At 42.6% G+C, this 24,995-nt stretch overlaps 1 protein-coding gene across 2 annotated transcripts in view; it reads right to left on the bottom strand.

Moving 5' to 3' along the window:
* Myo3b (myosin IIIB) overlaps positions 1-24,995 on the bottom strand; it is a 422,761-nt gene that overhangs the window by 361,912 nt on the left and 35,854 nt on the right. For both annotated transcript variants that reach the window (XM_008855235.3, XM_008855233.3), the window contains exon 6: positions 19,452-19,597. In XM_008855235.3, coding sequence (XP_008853457.1) covers positions 19,452-19,597 — 146 coding nt within the window. The remainder of the gene's footprint in view (positions 1-19,451; positions 19,598-24,995) is intronic.

Below are 24,995 nucleotides of genomic sequence, written 5' to 3'. Positions count from 1 at the left end.
ACGGGCTGGCTCAGGGCACCCTGGGAAGAAGGGTGAAGCCTAGTGTGGGGAGGGACTGGAATGAAAGGATTTGGTGCCAATTCTGGGAAGCAGGGAACAGGAAGCAGGCGAGTCAGCCTGCCCTGGACCCCATGGGGCACCTGGGGACCTCGCGAGGACACTGTAGACCCCTCATGGAACTCTGTGGGGTAAGTGGGCATGCGGGGACTAGAGACAAGGCAGACTATGGGCAAAAGCGATCTGGAACGCCGAGCTGCGCAGAGCTGGGCGCCAGGTGTCTGGTGCTTCTTTGTAAGTCGTCCGTCCGCCCCCCCCAGGTATAAACTATGCAAAATTCAGATAAAGATGTGGTATGTAGTTTGTCTACCCATGCCAGGAGCAAGGGACCCTAAGAGAACTCCTGCGACAACAGGTCAATGGCACAGCATTTTCCCAGAATGCACACGGCCCGAGGTTCAATTCCCAATACTGCAAAACAAACAAATAAATGAATAAATAAATTTTAAGAAGAAAGTTACTTAAGAATACAAAAGATGCAAACCTCTGATGACTGTGAGGCACAGAATTACATTCAGATAGGCCTCAGGCAAACCAGACTGGGAAGAGGCAGAAGAAGCCAGGGAAGTAAGGTTACCTTCCTGGCTAATATTGTCCTGACTTCTAAAGTCAGCTTGGCCCATCGCTTCCCTCCTCCCTCTCATCTCTCCTCCTTCCTTTCTCCTCTTTCCTCCCTTACTCCACTTACCCATCTTGATTGAGGTCTAGTATGACCATCTCAGTCCAAACCTCTCAGCTCATGTACCACCAACTGACTGAGTATACTTCAGTTAAAATCTCAGAAGAAGGAACTCAGATAGGCACAGCACCATGACCTGTGCTTCCCCAGCTATCCTCCCCAGGCTCACCAGGCCCCAATTCATAGTTATGGCCTAGGAAATTGAGGTCATTTTGATCACGGCTATCTCTTATTTCAGGGGCAAAACAATTGTTGCGAAAAGGATGCAGCACACAGACGTGTTCTATCCTGCTTGATGGGTTTGAGAAGGGTTTCAAAGGGATGGTATGGGAATGGAGTTTTGAAGGATAGTCACCATGTGGACAGTGGCAGGGTCTCAGGGGAATGTGGAAGGGGTACTAGGTGATGAGAGAGAGAGAGAGAGAGAGAGAGAGAGAGAGAGAGAGAGAGAGAAAGAGTCCAGACTAAGAGCACAGTATCTTAAAAACAAGAAGAACTGGGTCTAGAGAGATGGTTCAATGGCTAAGAGCACTGGCTGCTCTTGCAGAGGACTCAGGTTCTATTCTAGCACCTACATGGTGGCTACCAACCCTCCTAACTCCAGTTCCAGGGGATCCAAAACCCTCTTCTGACCTCTGTGAGCATTGCATGACAAGGGTGCACTTACATACATACAGGCAATACATTCATACACATAAAAAATGAACAGGAAGAACCAAGAAGATATGTCTTGTGTAGGGGGCTGGAGAGTTGGAGGCATTTGGACAGTGTCAAAAGAAAACCGGCAAGAAGTGGAGCATGAAAGGCTAGAGGCTGTAGAAGAGATCTGGTTTTATCTATGGGCAATCATGGGTCATCCTGGGGTGTGAAGAAAGAAGATCTACACTTGTTAAGATCAGTAAGGCCAACAGTGATAGAGAATGTATTGGAGAGATTGCCTCTGGAGGGAAGGAAACTAACAGGGAACTACTCAAATGATCCAGGTCTGGGGTTGATGAGGGACCTTACTGCACAGTGCTCTGAAGCCTGAATGGGGTGGCGGGGTTGGGGGTGCCCACAGGGCTTGTTACATCACACAACACTGGGTCCTCTTCCCAGACCTTCCAGTTCAGTGCATCAGTGGGATTTTCTTTTATTTTTGTTGTTCTTCTTTGTTTGTGGTATATTTATTGTTTTTGTTTGTTGAGACAAGATCTCACACTATAGCCCAGATTGGTCTGGAGCTCACTAGATAGGCCAGACTCACCTAAAACTCTATCCTCTTGCCAAATATTAGAATTTCAGGAGTGTGCCACTATGTCTGGTTTGGATTTTTATTCTTGGCATATATTCAAGTGGTGCTGACTCTACTGGCTCAGAGGCCAAGCTTTGAAAACCACTGGAATAGCACATGAGCCATGGGTCAAGCCAAAAATGAGCGTTTCTGTCTTCACTTAGAAACAGTGATGTCACTTGTACTTGGGGCAAGAGATAAAATGTAGAAAGAAAAGTAAAAATCCAGTCATCTGGTACCTGCAAGATTACAAAACACAAAAAGCTATTTCATACAGCTTTATATTAAAGCACACACAAGCCTCTAAAACCTGTGCTCCCCCCTTCACATCCTGAGAGTACATTCAAAATGACTTGAAGATAAAGCGACTTTAGGGAAAGTTTTCAAATCTCATCATAATATTAGGATCTGTATATAGCACAAAGCAAAATATTTGATTTCTCTGTGATTATAATTATCATTGTGACTATTAGGAATTCTAAAAATTCCTTTAGAAGATGAGGCAGGTAGAAATGATATATGTATGTGCTAATATACGCAAGGAATATACTTAATAAATTGAGATGATATACTTAAAAAAGTTCTGACCCTCCCACCTATTACACTGGCCAGTGACAGTGATGCTCAGCATTGGGCCATGCTGTGCTCTGTCCCCTGGCAGGGACACAGTTAGGCACAGGCAGCAGATGGAGAAGGTTAAAAGTATCCAGTGTGGAAGAGCCAACTTTGTCAGGCCACCTCCCTCTGTGGTTTAGGCCCTTCTGCTGGAGATTTGAAAATATATTCTAGACAGATGACATGTTAACAGAATCATTTCATGGTTCACCATCCCCTCAGTGTGATTTATCTGTATCTGTAGGCACCAGAGGGCCCTATTCAAGAGATTTATGAGCTACCTACATGATTCCATTTTGTTGAAAGGAAATGTGTGCATTGTTGAGAAACAAAGTAATAACATTTATTTTAAGATTATGCCACTTTCCAATTAGAGGCTTTAGAGCTAAAACATATTTACCACCTTTACCTTGCCTTGGCCCCACCCATTCCATAACCCCTCAAACAACTGCAGAAGCAATACCCAGAAGGGAGGCTGAAGGAGCCTTTTTCACTTCTGAACTCTTGGTAATGGGACCAGAAGAAGCAAAATCCAGATGGGAATGAGTTGCTGCTTCATAGCTATCTCCATGGTCTTCGGTGTCCAGCACTTCCTTGCTGGGGCTGATAATTCACTGAGATAACCCTTGTGTACAAGGAAAGTATCATGCAATTCTGCTGTTGGAGCAGAATAGGTTTTTTTTCTCTTCTCTCACATTCACCATACAAATTCGGCTGACATGATAAATGAAGAAATAAAATGTGCCAAAGGTCTAAGGTGAGGCAAAGGCTGGCTGGGAGTTGTAGCTTCCTAGTGAGGGCTCTCCTTCCCTGGGGCCACACCTCATTCTTTTGGGGCCTCAGGGTCCTGTCCCAGATGCCTTCCCATGACCTTGCAAGAGCTGGAAGAAGCAGCAAATGGTGGCCTAGCAGTGACTGTCATCCATGCAGACCAGAGCAGCAAGGACAGGAGTTGGAACCATGCAATGCGGTAGGCACAAAAGGTTCAACACTAGATTTAGGCCAAGGGCTTGGAAAATCCAATCCCAAATCAAAAGAGTATGGGCTCAGAAGAAAGCAAACATACACCTCACATCTAAGTGGGCAATGGGTCTAGAGTCAACAGATGAGTAGATTTCAAAGTAAAACCCTTGAATTCTATTGTTCTGCCATCTGATCACTCAGAACTCACTAGACTAGCACTAATTCACTTACAGCTGCTGAACAGACTAACTGTAAAGGCAGAACAAAATGTGTGCGCTCTTTCTGGTTTTTGGTGTAATTTCTCATTTTAACACAAGCCATATGTAAATATACCCCCCCATGGCAAAAGCTTTAAATAACTCCTTCGTGGTACACACATATAATCCAGCTACACAGGAAGCATGACCCATGCTCCATGGGCTACTGTTGTACTCCACAGTCATCAGAAGGGGCCCCTTAGGAATGACAGACTGTACACAGCTCCTTTTGCCTTTCCATCAACTTCTGACTCATGGATGAGACTCAATCTTGATCTCAGAGGTCTGAAGTCCTTCTAGATGACTACCTATGATGCTTACACAGAGCCTGGGACCTCCTCTCACACACTGCCTGACAGACAAGGACAAACACTACATCTCTCCATACAGAGCATTGATCTCACCACCATGAGCTGTGAAGAAATGGATGAGCCAGGAAAGGCTAACTTAGGAGTGTTCTGAAACCAGAGGCATCAGGTCTGGTAGATATGTCCTACAACAACCTCCTTGATCAGAAATCTAGAAATCCATTTGTCTAACTCATGAAGCACACCATGGAATGACATAAGTTAAAACTATCTTAAAATATTAAAATTAAATGTTGAGTTGAGTTTAGATGTGTTTTATGGCCAAGGTGGGCTCTTGTTCCATTACTCTACAAAATCCAAGTATCAGTCTTGTATTAGGCCAAGCCCCAGAATGCTACACACCATGGCTGCAGTAGTTTGTTCATTTTGACCATTTTTTTTCCTTAATACAAATGGCATCAATTTGCTTTGAAAATCTATTATTAGCTTTGCTATAAAGATAATAATGAAGACATCACTTACTGTGTTGCCCTTCCTGTGCACTTTGCTCATGATTAATCCTCTGAACAATGCAAATAGTATGACTGATACTTTTCTTTTTGCCTTGGCAGCTAGGAATCTCAGAAGCAAGACTATGGTCCACAAGTGAGTAAGAAAGTATGGTCCTCATTTGGATGGCTAACCTCTCCTTGACTTAACCTTCTTTTCCTTTGTTTTCTCTTCATGCAGAAGTCTTACTCTCATGAGTTTTTCTTACCTCGTTCTATAGTCTTTGCTTTTATAAATGGCCTCAATACTTTTTGGAATATACTAAGTGGTGGAGAGATGTTCAACCAACTACATAGCACACCCAACTGAAGATGTAAGAGCAGAAGCTAAATAAAGATAAGCTCTGAGCAGGGCCACAGTTTTTCTCCAGGTGATAAGTTGGACTTGACCTAAAGTGTGATGCAAGCAGTGCACTAGTGTCTTTTAATTTCTATTGTCTCTGTTTTGAAGCTCCTGGCTTTGATACTCCTCTGGTGTAGCAGCTCCTTCCCTGTGTTCTTGCCAGCTATGCCAAGGCTTGGCTGTCTGGGTTTCTGTGTTCCTTCCATTCCTTATCAGGAGAACTGGGTCCCTGGCTACACCTCTAGTAACTCTACTTCATTGATTTTGGCCCAGTCAGGTTTTAATTACCTCACATTCATGGCTGGTGTAGGTTTTTATCATGTTTACCTTCCTAGTTATATAGAAGAGTGCTTTCCTCTGCAGCTTTTCTGACAGGCTTGAAACTTTTCTAAGTCTTGAGACTTTCAGCTAAGACATTCATGATGCTCTGAAATTGAGGCCAAGACTTAAAAATCTAGAAGAGCTGCATGTTCTTCAGGTGTCTGTCCCCGACCCAAAGAGACTTGGAGGTAAGGACAAGGGAACCCTCTTAGAAGGAGGCAAGAGACATCAAATAAAGAGATGGAGTCTCATTTTGAAAGCCCATCCCAGTGACTGATTCATCACTACAACATTCTAAACAAACTTTCAAGCAAACCTTGGTCACATCGATCATCTCTCACTTGTCCCCATGTTCCCCTCTCGTTGCCCTTTTGTTCACTGTGGTTTTCCCAAGGCAGACGGCTTTCCTCCTTCATTGTCAAACGGCACTGTCCACTCTCAAATGTGCTCACAGTATAACTTTTGCTACCACTCTCCTCCAAAAGCAGACAATCACCAAAAGCCACCTAACCGCCAAAAAGCATCATCTCTCTATTTTCCATTGCACTTATCCTTTAAGTGCATAAGATGGTAGTAATAATATAAGCTGCTATTTACTGAACACATACAGCATGCCAGGGCACTTTTCCATGTCACCTCTTTCCCTTCCAGTGCCCCAAAGCATTATGTCAGTTAAGAGAGTTCACAAAACTCTCACACAATCAGCAAGTAGCTGACCAAGATTCAAATCCAGGACTGTGTGGTGGCTTATAGGTGGCTGAAAATGCTCTTCTACTGCTCCGATAGAGAGATGGAGTCTATCCCTCCCTTTGATCTCAGCTGACCCTAGGGGTTTGTTATGACCATTGAAGATGGAAGAACTTTCACGGCTGGGCTTCAGCGATTTGCTTTTCTAATTCCATTCCCTAGGAAGTTCCCTTCTGGAAGCTGGCTGCTACGGAGCATGCCAAGCTCCTAGATGCCACTGACTATGTGGAAGCCAGGTTCGGAGGGGGGGCGGTTAGGTGGGGGGCCTGAGGCTCAAGGAGGAGCACCCAGGACACAAACACTTATTGGGCCTTCCCATTACCAACTGAATGTAGTGACTGGATTGATAGCTCCAGCTGGCTTGCCCTACACAGAGCGAAAAAGCCAGATCCTGACTGAATTCCTGAAACACAAAATCCCCACAAATCCCTGTCACTAAAGGCACTGCTAAGGTTGTTATGTAGCAATAAGTAGCCAAAGTCTGATCTACAAACTTATATGTTTATTCTCTGAGTTTCCCCTTCTCCTCACTAATTCCACCAAGCCAGCTTATCCTGCTCTATTTTAAGACTTAGTTAAGGATGCAGCAGTCTCCAGTTAGCTTGGAATCATTTTTAATTTAAAAAATATCTTGAGCACATTAGGTATACATAAAATGTGGTGCCAGGTGCTATAACACATAAAAAAGATTCAGAAAGACATAGTCATGGCCCTCATGGGCCCTTCCACTCTGGTCCTGGTTTTCTCTTCTTTCTCACCTCTACCCCAGGAGCCCTGGTCTTCTTCACCTGCAGCTCTGACATTAACTGTCATCTACATTCTGATGGCTCCCACATTTGGTCTCTAGTCTAGGTGTCTCCATGGAACTCCAGGCTCTTTTCCCAACTGCCTACTCAAAGTTTCAATGCAGAGGATAAATTTGCACCTCAAATTTAAGGTCTGAAATGGAGCTTAATTTCTGCTGCATCTTGCCACTGCTCAGCTCCACCCCACCCACCTCTTGTGGAAACTCTTGTCATCTAGTTATTCAAGCCAAAAACCTCAAGATTTTCATGATGTCCTCTCTTCTTCTCTTCATTGACAAGTAATAGAATTTTCAACTCTACCTTCAAATTATAACCATAATTCAACCATATCTCAACTCCTCTACCTCAGGCTGTTCTCCCTCCCCTGGAGCGTTGCCATGTCTCTGCTTCCCTCTTTCCTAACTTCCCAACATTCTGTTCCTCATGAGACATCTAGATCTCTTTCAACAGAAGGCACATCATATTATCTTTCTGCTCTAAAGTGCTGTGCTTTCCCTTTTCACTCCTAGAAAAATCCAAATGATCATAGGGATCTACAATCTATAGCATTCTGTCCCCTGCTCTCTGCTTGGCATCATCTCCCACCGTGTTCCTTGGCTCCCACTGCTTGTTTACCTGCCTTGGCCTCTTTGCTCTTTCTAAAATGTGCCCAGTGTGCTTTTACCTCAGAGTCTCCTCCCTGGCTTGCTCTTTTGCTCCCTTGAGACTTTTCTCTTTGCCTTATCAGAGAAGCAGTCCCTCAGCAATCCCTTAGAATGAACTCTACTCCAGAAATCCTCTCTATTTTCTCTAGGTTATTTTCTTTTCCTTTGGATAGGTGCTTTGTTAGTCAGACTTTTAATCACTGTGACAAATACTTGAGAAAAACAACTTAAACAATGAAGGATTCGTTTTGGCTCACAGTATCACAGACTCTTCAGTCCACGACCGGCTAGTTCCATTGCTTTCAGGCCTGTGGTGAAGCAGAGCATCATGGCAGAAATATGGGGCAGAGGAAAGAGCTGCTCACCTCACAGCAGCCAGGAAACGCAGACTGACAGAGAGGGACCCAGAATAAGATAACCTTCAAAGACATTCCCCCTGTGACTTACTTCCTCCAGGCCCTTTCCTTCTAACTGCCCATTGATGACATTAGAACCCTCCTGATCCAATCCTCTCTTTCAACAGTACCACCATCCATCCAGGGACCAAGCTTCAACACACAAGCCTTTTGGGGGAACATTTCATATCTGAGCCACAACAGGCATTATCAGCACCTAACATATCATATATTTTGTGTATTTATTTATTTATTGCGTCTCCCTTCCTCTAGAATTTAAGCTCTGTGAGAGCCTGATATGTAACTGACAATAGTAAATGCTCAACAAATATTTATCAAATGATTGAATATATTGGTCTCAGCTTCAGTTTATGGTCCATTTGTAAGTAGGTCACCATTCACACACATGCTCTTAGAGAACTGGAATAGTTTTAATTAGGAACTGTTTGCATTTTGCCAAACTCATTTGACAAACTCTTTTCCCCTGGGGTCATTCTTATTTGCAATTTTGTGCCAGTGCATTGATTTTCTTAGAAAAATTCCTTGCCAGTTAGAGAACAGAGTATCACCAAGCCAATGAATTACTTCTTTGATGACAGATCTATTTAGTTACAGTGGGTATTTTTCTTGTCTTTTTAATGGACACTGAAGTGCTAACCTGTGACCTTCAGAAGGAAGGCAACAAAGGGTTGATCTAGGAGGACTATGGTCTCCAGGCATGGACATTGTCAACAAAGCAGAGACACTTTCCAAATTTTCATTGGAGTCACTAGCTGGGTAGAAAGTTCTGCCAGATCACAGTGCTCCACCAAGGCAGGACCAACAGCAAATTGAATGATAAGGGAGAGCGTTTAATTTCCCCACATTCACTTCTTCTAGCCTTGAGGTTGCTATTGGGAGTCAAAGTGTGTGAATAATAAACGGTGCCCTCCCACCCTCTAGGCTTGCTCTCCTCCTTACATATCAGGGTTCATAAGGTCTTCAGGTCGCAGTCCTCTTTTGAAATTATGGGCCCTTGTTCTCTAGGACTGCAAAAATAAAGAAGTCAAAATTGTGGTAGCTTAAAACAGCAGAAATTTGTCTCACAGATCTGGAGACCAGAAGTCCAAATCAAATTATGAGGAACAGTCACCATCTAATGCCCGCCAAGGAAAGATACTCCTTTGCTTCTTCCAGCTTCTGGTGGCTGCATGTTCTCTGGCCTGCAGAGTGATCATTTTCCTTCTGTACGTGTCTATCTGTGGGTTCAAATTAACTAACCCCTTTGCATAAGGACATGAGCTATACTGAACCAGAGCCCAGCTGAATCACCTCATGTCAGTTTGCTTATTTCCGTAAAGACCTTATTTTCAAATAAGGTCTGGGGTGCCAGGAAGCTAGAACTTCAACCTATCTTTTTGTGGGGTGCACACCACAATTCAGCCCTCAGCCATCACTGACAAATTCTACTAGAATTCCTTTTCTACTTTTATGATGCAGCACACTCCACTCAGCCTTTTCTGCCCTTCATCTCTCAGTTCTCAACATCGGGTGGGGGTGGGAAGGCAAGCACAAATACTCCCAGGGACTTATTTATTATTTCTTTTAATTTTATGTTTTTTCAAATACCCCCATTGTCTTTAACAACCAAGATCTTTGGAACTCTTATCCATTGTCCATGTAACAACTACCCCTCCCTTAAATGTGACAGATAGGCCATCAATGTCCAACTGATGAGACATTTCAAGTGGTTCAGCAGACAGGACCATCAGTAGAGTCTTCCTCAGACCTCTTGGGTATCCTCTGTCTAGTATGCTGACACTGACATCATAACCCAGTACTCCTCAACAAAGTCTTTCCTGGGATAAAAAGTTCCCATCGCCACCACTCTCCAGTATGTGTTTCTCCATCTTGGTCACTAAGATATCCCAGCAGAGTTTACCTGAGGCCCAAATCCAAACGTCAAAACCAGTTCTCCTTCATACCAGTCTTGCAAGCATATCAAGTAAGGACATCAATCTAATATGACTGGCTTATAACTAACCCATGCTAATATTAGTGACCACAAGTTTTTCCTCTAGCAATTCACAAACTATTTAAAGGAAGCAAAAAAAAAATATATTAACACAGGATGAAAGTCAAGCTTACTGGGTGGTAGTTTGAAGACTGCTTCCTTCCTTTTATAGAACTGAAACATAGTCTCCCTTAACCTTAATCCTCTAATCCTGGTCCAGTTCTCCAGAATTCCTCTAGGATCACTGACAGTATGGTAGCTGCTTCAGTTGTGTGTTCCTTTAGTACCTGGCTGTTGCTCCTCCCAGCCAAGAAACCTGAACTTGTGAGGAACAACCAGGCACTCTCTTTACAGTCCTCTTACCTAGCTTGGGTTTCTGTTTCCCTCTTTCCAATGCTTTTTTTTTTAACCTTCCCAACTAAGCTATAGAAAAATAATTCACTTTGAGAGAGAAGGTAGCAGAATGACTTAATTTTGAATCAGTGACCCTGTATCTGGGACTTTTGATACTTTTTTTTTTTGCCATAGAACAAGAAAATTTCTAGAACCTTGGGAAAAAGTCAAACCTTCCAAAGGGCAGAAAAGGACCTTATAGAGGAAGGTAGCCAAGCTCCAGCATATAACTCATTAACTAAGCTCAAAGCCACTATACAAGATGGATTTGACAGGAAAGCCCCTTCAAAAGATGACAGCATCCCTGTTCAGTGTAAACAGAGTAGGGCTCTAAAGCAGACTTGCTTCCCAGTGGACAGGTCCTGCCAGAACACCCAAGTGTGAGCTTAGGGCAGGGGCTGTCCACATCTCCTACAAGTGTGTCTGTTAACAAATGAGTTTGTGACAATGGACAGCTATGACAGAGTCCTTCATACAGAGCTACTATATAAGTAGCAAGAATTTATTAAGGAACCAGTCTTCATAATTCCCCATGCAATCATCAATCAATCAATTAACTGGACTTTCAAATGACTGATCACATGGGTGGTTCTTCTTGAATGGGAGCTTTCATTTCCTCAGCTACAAGGAAAAGAACATTCTTTCCAATACAAATACACCCTTGAGATCTTTCTTTGTAACACCCAGCATAAATTGAATGAACAATTTTTGCTTTGTATTATTCTGAACACTTCACATCCATTCATACCTCACAACTTCATGAGGCTGATACTATTTCTATCTATATTTGATAGGGAGAGATGCTGGAACACAGAGACATGAAGTAACTTGGTCAAGTTCACAGAGCTGGAAGATGGTGAAACTGCTGACTGAGTTCATGCAGACAACTGTAGAACATGGTAATAAACTAATTACAAACTAGACCTATTTTTTATCCTTTGCAGCATCTATGCTCAAAATCCTGTCACCAATGTGAAAACAGTCCTGGCTAGCCTGTTGGAGGATAAGAATCCATATAGGGGGCTGGAGAGATGGCTTAGCAGTTAGGAACACTGGCTGTTCTTCCAGAGGACCCAGGTTCAATTCCCAGCACCCACATGGCAGCTAACAGCCACCTATAACTCCAGCTTCTGGGGAATCCAACACCCTTTTCTGACCTCTGTGGATATTGTGCAACATGGGTGCACTTACACACATGCAGGCTAATACATTCATACACATAAAATGTATATAAAAATCCACATAGACTGCAACCAAGTCATTCTACCTAAGGCATCCTAGACCAGTCAGCCCCAGCCAAACCCCCAGAAGATCACAGATGCATTAGTACATCCAGCCATGATCTGAAGAACTGCCCAAAGGACTCACAGACTCATGAGAAATAAGTGATAATTGTTTCAAGCAATTAAATTTGGGGGTGGTTTGTTATACAGCTCTAGAAAACTGATATGAACACTCATACATGACCACTGTGCAATGCTTTCCTTTTAACAACGGTGACTTTACCTGACTCTAGAATTCACTGGGAATTGTCAGCGATGAAGATCCTGCCCAAGGCCACCAGCTTTTCTTTCTTCAACTCTGTCTTTCTCACTCTGCCATGATGTCAGCTCATAAAGCCAGTTATAACTACTCCTCTTAATGGGTCCCTGTTTTTTTCTGGAGTGGAGAAGAAACTAGGGTGTTCATCTCTTTTGTGTTATTTTGAGCTCTATTTCCTTGCCAATTCTCTTTGCCCATCTCTCCATCATTTAAGAGGTTAAGTTGGAATTAACCGAAGTGAATAGCGCCAACATAATGCAAGCAGGGAAATGAGAGAGAAAGCTCCAGATAGCGCTATACACCAATGCTTTGCATCACTCCATTCTCACAGGGTGGGCTTCTTACTCAGCCCAGGAGGGGACCAGCAGTCCCAAAAACATGCTCAAGCTTTGCCACCTGATCTCCAAAAGAAATCTTGCAAAACTGAACCCTCTCTCTCTGCCAGGACTCTGAAGGGTAGCAAGCTGTACCTCCACAGGAACTAATGGTCCCAGCTGCTCAATACAAATTAAAATGGAATTTGAAAACATGTTCCATAAAGTGGAAGCCTTCTGGGGCATTCCTGCCAGGGGCCTCCAGCCACTGGAAACCCAAGGAAATGGAGTGTCAAGTCCTGGGTATAGGGGACATTCCAGAGAGAGAGAGAGAGAGGAGGGGCACACTCAATGCATCCTGGGTGATGCCCACTAAAAATAGGATTAGAAATCGTCTCCAAAAGAAAAAGACTCATAAAAGATAATTGTTTTCTATTGGAGTATATCAAAACTTTTTCTGCCATTAGGCACTTCATAAACACTAGATGATGGTAATTTTCCTAGCACTTCTTGCTTTATGAGTAAAGCTTGGACTGTGAAGGTTCATTGCTTAAAAGGCCAATAGCTAAGTGACCTAGGGTGGTGAAGAGAAACTAAAACTCCCAGGGGTAAATCCAGCCTTACTGTGCCATTAAACACCCACCACCCCTCACTCATTACACTTCAACAATAGTTTAGTTTTAATTTCCTTCCCTTGTATTTTGCAGCCCTAAGGGAAAGTGTCCTGTGACAATTCTGTAATAGTAAGACAATTACTGGTGACTCAGGGCGCCCCACTGCCTCTGCATCCTCTCGTAGCTGAGGAGCAGCCAAGGACCAGGACCATTGCCTCTCATGTCAGAATGATTTAGCTTATGGATTTAGAAAGTCAGAGTCTAAAGGGGTCTTTATTCTTTAAAATATATGCCCAAGAAAGATGAAACGGGAGTCCCAGGATTCTGTTTCAGGACAAGAGTCAATTGTAGGCCTGCCTGAGGAGACCTTTCAGATTTGCAAATGTTCCTGAGTCCCACTATCCACAAAGCTCAGGCAATCTAAGAGGATCCAGATCTTGGATTCTCAATGTCTAGTTTTTCTTTCTTTTCTCTATCTAAAATCTGCCCATCTCATTGTACCAGTGAATGAGTTGGGGCCAGGTGGAATATATGCTTCTCAAAGCAAAACCCCTGACTTATTCATTTTTGCAACTCAGCCAACTGAGTTTGGATGAACAAAGCTTTAAGGTGTCCTAAGGCAAAAGATGTGGACATTCCTAAATTCTCAGTGGACTAAGTTACAAAGTGCTTTTGTAAATGATAATTTAGAACTTGGAAAACATTTTTTTCCCATAAGCATAATGTTCTAGTAGAGTCTAAGTTCTCAGACTAGGCTATAAAACTTTATTTAGCCACAAAAATCTAATAATGCACCCAAAGTGGAGAATGCTGGCTATTATATCGCTTCATATCGCTTCCTTCTAAACAGCTGCTTAGAAACACTGTTTTCATGAGAAGATGTGTTCCAGCTCAGAATGCCAGAAATGGGCTTTGATTTCCCACAGAACCCAGAGCAAGCTTTCTTACTGAAAAGATAATAGGAAAAACCAGAAGGAGAAGACAGCAAGCAGAAAGATGCTGGCTACTCCAGAAATAGCTCTGGCCTGGCAGATACCAGTTTACAAAAAGTATGCAATGGACAGAAACTTCTAGATACAAAGAATGCTATTATGAAGTATGTCTCTGCTTTTATATAACATGTTCTGCAAATCTTCAGTCCAAGCACTTAAGCGTTCTAAATTAGGAAATAAAAGGCAATTGCCTGAAGGAGAGTTTGGAAAAGGGAGGGATTTCTGGGTTTGGGGTCATAAATCACTGCATCCTTAGGGGCTATCCTGTGCTCACTATAATGATGCTCTTGGTTTTCATTTACTTTCTCAGCTTCTTGACTGACATATCACTGGTGCTAATGCAGCTTCTAACTTTCAGGCTGCTTGTTTCTAATGAAGTTTTAAGTTTCGGACCTGGGGAAGGATGCTGAACTGTAGATTTTTAAAGGCTGGGTTGTGTCCTATTCACTTCCATGAGCTCCAATGCCATTGCTGCTTAGCTCAAAATTCACCAACTGATAAATATCACACAAAATCAGGAAGAGTATGACTTTTCAGTATGCTAACAAAATATGTGGGCATTGGAGTCAAACTCTTCAGAGTCAAATTATTTTTCCTCACTCCGTGAAGACCAGGTCACTGTAGAACCTCTGTGGGCTTCCAGTTGTCTAACCTGGAAAAAGACTGGCAACATCATCAACCTCCCAGGGTCTGCAAGGACTCCTATCAAGTTCATGTTGGTAAAACACAGGGTGCTATGCCACACAACTAGCACTTACAGCACTTAGCTGATACTATTTTCTCGGTCATCATTTAGCTAGCTGGTCTGGATTTTTACCTCCAAATTAGTTGCTTGGGGAATTTGGTAAACACGAAAGCTGGTTGGTGTAGCGGGTTGAAGTGTGGCTTGAGAATATGACCTCATTTGGAATCAGGGTCTTTGCACATATAACTAATCAAGTCAAGGCTCTTGCTCTGGATTAGGACTGGCCCTAAATCCTGTGTCCCTATAAGGGACTGTAAAGAAGACTTGGAGACACAGGGCAAAGGGTGACAAAGGACAGAAGACAGAAAACCCAGAATAGCTAAGAGCTACCAGAAGCTCCTTTTCTGGAGGCTCTGGAAGGAGCATGGCACTACTGTTCACTGTGCTCTTCAGACTTGTCGCCTCTAGGACATTGCGAGAAGAAGTTGTGCAAAGCAACCCAGTTTGTGGTAATTTGTTGTGGCAGCTCAGGGAAGCTCACATGGTTGAGGACAGATGATTATGGAATGACCTAGATTTAGTGATGGAAATGAACAGAAACATGAAGTACCTTTCCTTAAACTGCACACCTCAGAGAGAGCTCTCCTTGGGAAGAGGAATCGCAGGCCTCACTTCAGAGACTGGAATGATCAGGCCAGCTGGGCCAGTTCACTTGCAACTAAGATCATGTCTACTAGGAATCTTGATTTTTTTTTTTTTTTCTACAAAGAATAAAGTAGAACCATGAGGTATGCCAGGAGATGCTGAGCAAAGCCAGCATTCATGGGCCTCAAATAAATGAGTGACAATGTGGCTTTTCAGGGTTTGTCTAGTAAACACGGCCACACAGGTCTCCACTGACCTTCTGAACCCATCTGTGGTGGAAAAAGGGGTAATTAACTAAAGACTCTGAGCTAAAGAAAGATATTTGGTTACCAAGAGACCAGCATAATTGTACATTTCTCCTAACTCTACTGACTCTTGGAATTCTATCTGTGAAACAGCTCTTTTTTTTTTTTCTCATCTTTTTGAAACAGGGTCTCCCTGTAGCCCCAGCTGGCCTGGAACTCACTATGTAGACCAGGCTGGCCTTGAACTCACAGGGATCTACCTGCCTCTGCCTCCCAAAGTGCTGGGACTACAGGTGTGTGCCACCACACCCGGCTTAATAGCTCTCCTTTTAAATGGAAGAAAAAATTACAGATAGATAGATAGATAGATAGATAGATAGATAGATAGATAGATAGATCCTCCTAAACCTTTGGAATTGTAATGACATCCTCAGGAAAGGGTCATATGAGCATGAAATCTGTGTATGCTCAGAGAAATGGTTTCATTCCCTTCCTCTCTTCTAGCTCCTGGAGAAAAATAGCAACAGACAGAGCATCAGCAGTCAGAGGGTGACTTTTTCTGGAGCAAAGACGTTAGACAAGATGACACATGCTGACAGGTTCAGCAAACAGAAGATGCGGTGCCAATCAGCAGATAATTTCTGAGTGTTTGCAACGTGGGAAGGATTTTGAGTCACACAGTATTTCTAAGACAGGTCACGATTTCTCTGTGTGTCATCTTCCAAGGTGAAGGTCAAGAGAGAGGAGAAAGCGGGTGGAGGCAGAGAGGAGACCTGCCTGTAATGAGATCAACCAAATTCAGGTAGGTCCTGCTACACCAGTCCTGACAGTGCCCAGGGAGCCTATGCAAGTACTGCCTGGATTGACATTTGAGGCTCTCACCTCATAGGTAACCAGCACACCGTTAACTGATAAGTCTTTTGTAACTCCTGAAAGTCACTTCTTCCATGACTTGGCCAAGCTTTGCTTTTCTTCCCCTATAGGGAATTTACTCAGTTCACTTCCAGGAATAAAAGAATTGCGAGGAGGATGCTGGTGGGGAGACCTGGGAGAAGCCACAGTTCTCTGGATCCCAGAGTATCATGAAATGAACCTCATTGTTTATTTGAAGAAAATTTCAGAATACTGAAGATACATTAAAATAAATCTGAAACCAAATAAAGTCAAGGATTTTTATCATTAATTGTCATCTGATTTTCTCTATTACTATGAGACAGAGAGAAGGGAAAGGGAGAGGAAGAGGGAGGGAGACCTATCCCCATGAAATACACAAGTAAGCAATTTGGGTGGCTTTTTAAAAAATTGTAGTTCCCGTGGACACCAGCATAGGACAACAAAGCCTGAGCTGCCATGTGGGTGCTGGGAGTTGAACTCAGGTTCACTGGAAGAACAGCAAGTGCTCTTATCCCTTGAGCCACTTCTCTAGCCCATACGTTACTTTTTAACATATGCAAATGTGGGCTGGTGAGATAGCTTGGGAGTTAAAAGTGCTTGATGACAAGCTTGATGACCTGAGTTTGATCCCTGGGACTTCACGGTGGAAGTTGTCCTCTGTCCACATACATGCCATGGCATGCATCTACACACAACACACACATACATACAATAAACAAGTAAGTGTAATTTAAGAATAGAAAAAATGTAAATGTTTGATTTCTTCATTCTCCATCAAAGAGCTTTTCTGAAAGAAGGATATATTTTTTAGCACTCAAAATTAGTATACATTGGGACTAGAGAGATGGTTAAGAGCACTGGCTGTTCTTGCAGAGGCCCCAGGCTCAATTCCCAGCACCCACATGATGGCTAACAACTGTCTGTAAGTCCAGTTCCAGGGAAGTCCAACACCCTCTTCTGACCTCTGCAGACATTGCATGCACAGGTGCATTTACACACATGCAGGCAATACACTCATACACATAAAATAAAAATAAATAATATTTTAAAAAATTAGTATACACCTCACTCACACAATATGCGATCACACACATATCCATGGACATATAGCTCTGATCAACCCATAGCCCTTCAAAGAGAACTGTGCAATTCTAACAGGATACTTTTAAAAGAAATAACTTGGTAAATATAAACACACATATTTCTTCCAGGGGTTTAGGAAGACACACATATTTCTTCTAGAGCTTTAGGAAGAAGACGGCTGTATAATATTAACAAATAGGCTGTATTTTATTGTTTGTTTGTTTCTTTCTTTCTTTTAACCGTCTTTCCTTCTGCCCAGGAATGTCAAACCAGCCCATTAGGGTTGTGACGATAGCAAATGTTGAACCAAATAATCACACGGAGAATCTGCTGATCCATTATTGCTGACAGTCCCTAGTTTCATCTGATCCATCACCTGAATGGGAGAGAGGAGAAAGGCAGGAAGTTTGAGAGGAAAGAACAGAGCTCCAGCCTAGATTGGAGTAAAGATAATTTTTTTTCTAGCTGTCCTTGTTGTTTGAGCTCATTTTGCCTCACGGGCAGGGGTTGGGAGGGGGTAAGGGAAATGGGAGCAGGGGGTTGGTTAGCATAGATCTGAAGCCTTCTCCCAAGATGCAAGAGGTGAGAGGAGTGCCAGGATAGAGATGATTAGAGATCAGAGGCTGTGGACGCAGAAGCAAGCTAAGTGCTATTACTAGAGATGAAAGATCTGTTGAAACGCATGTACATTTGCATGGATGTAGACACCACACACACACACATACACACACACCTGCCTCTCATCTATCAACTTAGATTTTTGAATACTTGATCTTACACAAATGCATACTTTAAAAAATAAAGAGTAAGTATACCCAAGTAAATAATCTCTTACTGTAAGTGCATACATCTCACAAAACAGGAGTCACACTGAAATGCTGCTATTTGGGCAACAGAGTTGCTATGGTAAGCAAGCATTTGGAATATATGAAGCCACACAAAAATCATTCCAAACCCCATTTCTCATTTCTGGACATGTTACTGTATACAGTGCTGCTTTTGGTGCCCATGTGCTTACATCCCTTTGAATGCTCACCAGACTATAAATTAAAAAGCCAGGAGCTTCGTCTACTCCCAAGATCACCATCAGTTGTTTTTGTAGTTTGGAAAAGTCAAAAAGACTAGGTTTGACTTGGGTGGGAATCATTTATGGAATGTTGGTTGGTGGTTTGTACACATCTGGATTAGGTATAAAATGATAATATTACGATGATGAACGCCAGAGAGCCTCATCTGCATATAAATAGGCCTAATCAGAAATGCAAATTGCAATCAGGAGAAATTTTTAAAGCCTGCAGATATTGGGTGATTGTGCAGATAAGGAAAGGTCAACACTTGCATTGTTAGCCAGTTAAATGGCTCCCGGATGGCACAGAGTCCCCCACCCCCTTCCTTTAAAAGAGACCTTTGCAAGTACATGCCCTCTATCAATCTGCACCCTGACTGGGATGGATCCCTTATTACTTGACTTTTCTTACTAGAGTCTTGAGCTGGTTATACATCACCCCAATTCCAGTGAAAGACAACCATTCCATACAGACCCTTAGTTGCAAATACACTTGCATTTAAATATCCTCCAAAGGCCTCTTCAGAGGGTTTCCTATTGGGTTAGAAGTTAGGTATGGAAAGTAAAGTGAATGGATAATGCAGCATTTTTCAGATAGAAGTCAGTGCTGGTTTGAATAGATAAAAAGTTATAAATAAGCATTTTTGGACTTGAAAGTCCCCCAAATACTAGAAAACGTATATTTGAAAAGAAAAACATCAGTGTTTAGACAGATTTCTTAGTCCTAAACTGCACTTGCATTCTCACACAAAGCACACACACACAAAATGAGTAGTTCAGGAAAACTGAAGTGTTGAATGAAAATGGTCCCATCATTCCTTGGGGGTGTGGTCTTTAATCATCAGTAAGAGATGATACAAAACATCCTCTTCTTGTGTCCGCCTACCTCGCATTTTTCTTTTTAAAAAGGAAACATATTTTGCATTTAGGCTTTCTCGAATCTGGAGAGAAATTACATGCAAACTATTTTCCCTCAAAAAGAGCTTTCATGAAGCACTAATGAGTCAAGAGTGCCATCTGGTGTCTTACCTTGGGATCTTAAAGAGCGTTTTCACAGGGTGCATGTCAAAAAGGGGAGGGTCTCCATCCCCTAGCTCAATAGCTGTGATGCCCAAGGACCAAACGTCACAACGCGCGTCATAGGACGAGTCATACTGCTGCTCACAAGCAATGACCTATCAGACAAAAGCAGAACAACACATTAGCCCACTGTCACCTCAGAAGCCCTAAAATGTCCCTTAACTCCACCCTTTCCTGTTCCATTTCTGTTCCTTTTCTGTTTACTTTGCTCATATTGAATTGAAATACTAAGATGTGTGTATTCTAGGCCTTATTTGTGTGTGACTGATTTGTCATCTGATGTGTTCACTAACTTCCCTTTTTGCTTTTCTTTTGTTTTTGAGTCAAGGTCTCACTGTGTAGCCAAGGCTAATCTCAAATTCACAATACTGCCACAACTTCCTGAGTGCTAAGATTACAGACATATTCATTAACTTTTAAAAAATATATTCGTTCCATTCAAAACCCACACACTGAATCAGCTCAATATCAAAAACAGTGCAAAGGAGAGCATGGGATAGATTCCATTCCGTCCCTACACGGCCATCCTTTACAGAAAAAGCTTGGTGGGCAAACTGCATCTCCTCACTAGCTACTGGACTCAACAAAGAGCACTTGTCTGCAAGGGTGCTTGGCAGCTGCACAAAGTCCTCAGGAGTGTGACCTGCTGAGTAGAGAGCTGTGAGAAGACCGATGTGGTTAACAAAATGTAGAAGCCACCCGACTCCCCCTTCCCTTTTACCAACATCAGTACCCTCCACTAACCTCAGCAACCAGTTTTTAGGTGCTACATTTTCTGGCCTAACTGGACACAAAAGCAGCAGAGTCAGAAAATGACTTCAAGGTTGTCACTGGGTTGGACAGCATGAACCCCTTAGAGGATTCTGTTTCTATCAGTATTCTGAGTATCACAGGAAAAGGCCCTACACACAGATGCATGACTGTCACATGGGAATGAAAGAGAAGTACATGCAGAGGATGAAGAGGAGCCCCACATGCTCATTTGACCTTGACTCTGTTTCCCAGGATGACCCCTGGGCAGATGGGAAACTGATGTGTGGTGACAAAGCACTACATTGGTAATCACAGAGGCCAGGGTAGTCAGGCTGTTCCCTCAGACATCGCAATGTCTGGCTTTTACTCTGAATGAGACAACTGTCTGTGGTGAGCAGAGGAGGGCTAGGTCTGGCTTACATTTCAGTAGATCATCTGGCTGTTATGTGAGGGCAGACTGAAAAGGGCATAAAGCCAGTTAGAGAGTTATAGCAGGATCCAGGTGAGAGATGTTGAGAAATAACCAATACTGAAAGTTGAACCAAAGAAAGACTTGAGGATAACTCTAAAGTATTTGACCTCGGCAACTGCCAGAGTAGAACTGGGATTTACTGAGGAGGGAAGAATGAAGGAGAAGCAGGTTCAAGGCACAAAGCTGGAGCTTTCATATCTCAGACGTCTAAGGAGATCCAAGTGAAGACATTGATTTTACGCCCCAAGATCTCCTACTAGGTTTCCAACATCATAAAAGAAGTACTATAGTCTGCATCTGTCCCCCAAAATTCTTGTTAGAAATTTAATTCCCAGTGTAGCAGTGTTAGGAGATGCAACTTTTGGGAGATGTTCGAGCATCAGGCTTGACCCTCCTGAATGGAGTCATGCCACTATAAAACAAGGATCTTTTCTACCTTCTACCATGTAAGGACAGTCAGAGCCCCTCAGCTCCTCACCAGATGTCAGCACCTTGATCTTCAAATTCCCAGACACTAGAACTGTGAGGGAATAAACTTTTGTTCTTTATAAATTCCCTGTTTCGACAAAAAATAGATCAACACAATAAAAAAAATGTATGTTGGGAGGAATTGGGGGTGAATATAATCAAAATATGTTATATGAAATTCTCAAAACAAAAATATTTATTTATATATATGTTTACTTTTATATATGTTTCCTTGAGCCAGTAACATTTTAGTATTGAAATGACAGTGATAGAAAACTAATATATCTATTCTCTTTCAAACCAGTTCATTGAAAAAATGCCCTGAGCCTCTATCCAAGACCTCAGCTCTTGCTCTCCATAATTGCCTGCTCTCCTTCTCCTCTGGTCTCTGAGGTGGAGGACATTTCCCATGGACCTGTACCATGGCTCTGGCTGTCACCTTTGTTTCTGAATAGAATATCTTGTCACAGAATATTCTGTCATACTTCCAACACAATATTTTCACACTGAAGTTCAAATCATTCCAGTTTTGGAACCAGAGCCCATTTCAATGCCTCTAAAGACCTTACTTCCTTCACCCAATCAGGTGAGAACCTGCACTATTTATAAAGATCTCTAGAGAAGGCTACTCGACACCTTCCCTTTCTAAAATGACATTTTTCAACAGTGTGGGAAAAACATAATTTTAGACCTATCAATCAGCAGCTTAGATTCATGACACTGTGATGGGTCCTGGGAGAGAAATAGACTCTACCCTCCCTAGTAGGGTCTGTGGCCAGCTGAAATATAAAGTGAGCCTCTGATAATTAAATGGCAAGCCCTGGCAATCTTCAAGCTCTCAGTGTGCACTAATATGTCTGATAAAGGATGTGGATTCTAAAATGTCAGGATACTGGAGACAGACTACTGCTAAGTAACAATGGAAAGTGTCTAGCACCAGTGGTCCACAGCTTCCAGGAAGGAAGTCAAATCAGCTTCCAATCATCTCAGATGGAACTCAAAAGGCGATTCCAAGAACACATCCAAGTGTGGAAACTGGAGATGTGTTAACATTCCTCAAGTCTTATCATAAAATATTCAAAATGTTTTTCTGGTTTCAACTTCTCTTTGCAAATAGACCCTATCTTCATTAATAGAAAAATATCTTTCAAACAAATTCTTCTCCTAAAACTCAGTTCATTTTCTGATAAAGAGACTCTTCTAAGGACGTTTGTAGAAAATTATACTAATAAAATAATTCACAAATAATTATTTTGCAACCACGAGCCAGAAAATATACAAGGCCCTAGGGAGAGAAAGTCAAATGTGCAATTTAATCTTCATGAACAATTCTGTGAAATGGGTGCTATCATCACCTTTTGTAGCTGTTTGCTCACCAAGAGTAAACAGACAGCTTTAAATGAAGGTCAGTGCATCTTGGAAACAGACTCTCTATAAATCTAACACCAAAGTACACAAGCATCTCTATGAAGAGGAAAAGCACACTGTCATTCTTAGCTCAGTGGTCTCCTTGTCTCTAGGTAAACTAAAACTAAGTTAAACATGCTAGGACCATTAAACGGTCTTTGATTCCCTCGCCCAGGAGAAGAGACTGCACAAAGGACTTTCTGAATTGTGGTTAGGAGACTCTGCTAAGCAGGGAGAACTTCCAGGGCAGGCAGAGAACTGTCTTGACCCAGATTGTCCAACTTCTCAAAGTCATGCTATAGGTGCAGAGATAGAGAGCTTGAGATGGAGTTGACAAAGATCCAGGACTCCATCATGTCACACTCCTCCACCTCACATCCCTACTCATGAAGTGTGTGTGTGTGTGTGTGTGTGTGTGTGTGTGTGTGTGTGCACATGTGTGTTCTCCACCATCTCTAGAAGAAACATTGCTTCCATCTAAGTATGAATGGAAGGGTGATGGTGGATTGGGAAAATAGGATAGGTGTGAGAGAGAGAGTTCAAGGGCAAACTGCAGGATTTGAAGCATGATTTAATAAGGGAGGTGAGAAGCAAGGACACATTACCAAAGACTGACATGTTGACCCCAGGTAACCAGAATGATGGTTCCACATACAAAATTGGAGAAGTCATTTTGCTAGTTCAAGGTAGGTCTGAGTATACCCCCTAACCTGGTATAGTCACTTATATCTTCAAAATTTTTCTTATTTTTTCTTTTGCATTTTGTGGATGGAGCCCAGGGCCTTAGACAAGTTCTGTGTCCTACTCCTGAACTATTTCCCCAGCCGTATTTAATTTGGTTTCTCAGTCCAAGCCTTACTAGGCAGCCCAGGCTGGTCTTGAACTCATAATTCAGGACCTCTCTTGATTTATAAAAATGACAGGATGGAGAAGAACCATTTCTACCAACCCTTCTAGCTCTGGCATTCTTTGGCTTCATGATTTTTAAGTAAGTGACCCTTTGCTAGTACTTGTCAGGAGAGGCTAACATCTCCATACAAATTAGCTAGAATGTTCTGTAGATTATTCTGGGGCAGGCATGCGATGGCTGGAACCTTGAGGGGATTTTTAGCAGTGGTATTTGGTAGAAGGTCTTAAGACCTTCTATGATGAGATCCTGGTAGTTGTGCTAATGTCTCTGTTAAGGAAGATGAACTTCAGTGACAGAACAATTGTTTGGATGCTGGTTAATGGAGCATATCCAGGCTTCTACCAGGAAATGCAAACTTACAGCTCTTCTGGTGCACTTGACTAGACTGTTGCTTATTTTAGGAAGAAGAAAAACATTAATGCCACAATTACCAGCAGTATCTATGCACTGGCGGGGTGGGCGGGGACAATCTTTGGGACATGGAGACACTGGTCTCTGGCAGATGCAGGAAAATTCAGGGCCAGCATCTTCATTTTGACTTTGACAACTTGCTGAGTGATTTTGACAACATATTTAATCTCTCTCTGCCTCTCTTCTTCCCACACAAACTGAGCAGCCATCTCTCAGCGTCATCTCATCTCTCTTCAGCCTCTGAAGTATTGTCTCAGAAAATACTGGTTATTCCACTTTTTCTTTGGTGCCAAAAACTTATCAGTAGGTGTCAGAGGGCCATTGGTGTGTGGATAACATTTATCCACTTATCTCTTTGACACATTTTACATTTCCTAAAATGTCTATAGGGAATACGTATTCTTTTTATAATAAAAGCAGAACAAGTGTTTCACTTGATCTTTGTCTTGAGGGCACAAATATTGAAAAGTATGCCTTGTGTTTTCTTCCTCTGTAGTATTTATGAACTGTTAGGATTCTTTATCAATGAGCCAGCAGGCTAAAAATGGTGTCTTGATTATAAAACTAAATTTCCATGAGATTAATAAAAGAAGAATGCAAGCATTCCTTTCCCACCTGTAGCCCCCTCTACTGTGAGAGCAAGACTTGAAGAGCTCTTGAACCACAGGGGTCCATGAGATGCCCTGTAGCTGCAGCTTCATTTCAGTCCAGACAAACAGTGAGTCTCACTAATTAGGGCCCCAAAAGGCAAGTGAGAGCCTCTTATAGAAAGACCTAGGAACCAGGTGTGGTGGCACATGGCTTTAATCCCTGCAAAGGCAGGCAGATCTCTGTGAGTTCAAGGCCAGCCTGGTCTACATAGTGAGTTCCAGGTCAGCTGGGGCTATAAGGAGACCCTGTCTCAAAAAGGAACCCCCCAAAAAAAGAAAGAAGAAAGCTGGGCTCTCAGAGCCCAACAGAACGGTTTCTCCTTCTCTCAAGCTCCCACTATTGGCTAAGAACACCTGGATCACACAGGATGCCCAAGGGTAAGGAACAGTCCGCATAGGAGCTCCCAAGTCTGAAAATCCAG

This window comes from Nannospalax galili, unplaced genomic scaffold (genome assembly GCF_000622305.1).
Source record: "Nannospalax galili isolate Female #2095 unplaced genomic scaffold, S.galili_v1.0 scaffold346, whole genome shotgun sequence".
Classification (NCBI taxonomy): Eukaryota; Metazoa; Chordata; class Mammalia; order Rodentia; family Spalacidae; genus Nannospalax; species Nannospalax galili.
This window is presented reverse-complemented; position numbering and strand designations above follow the sequence as displayed.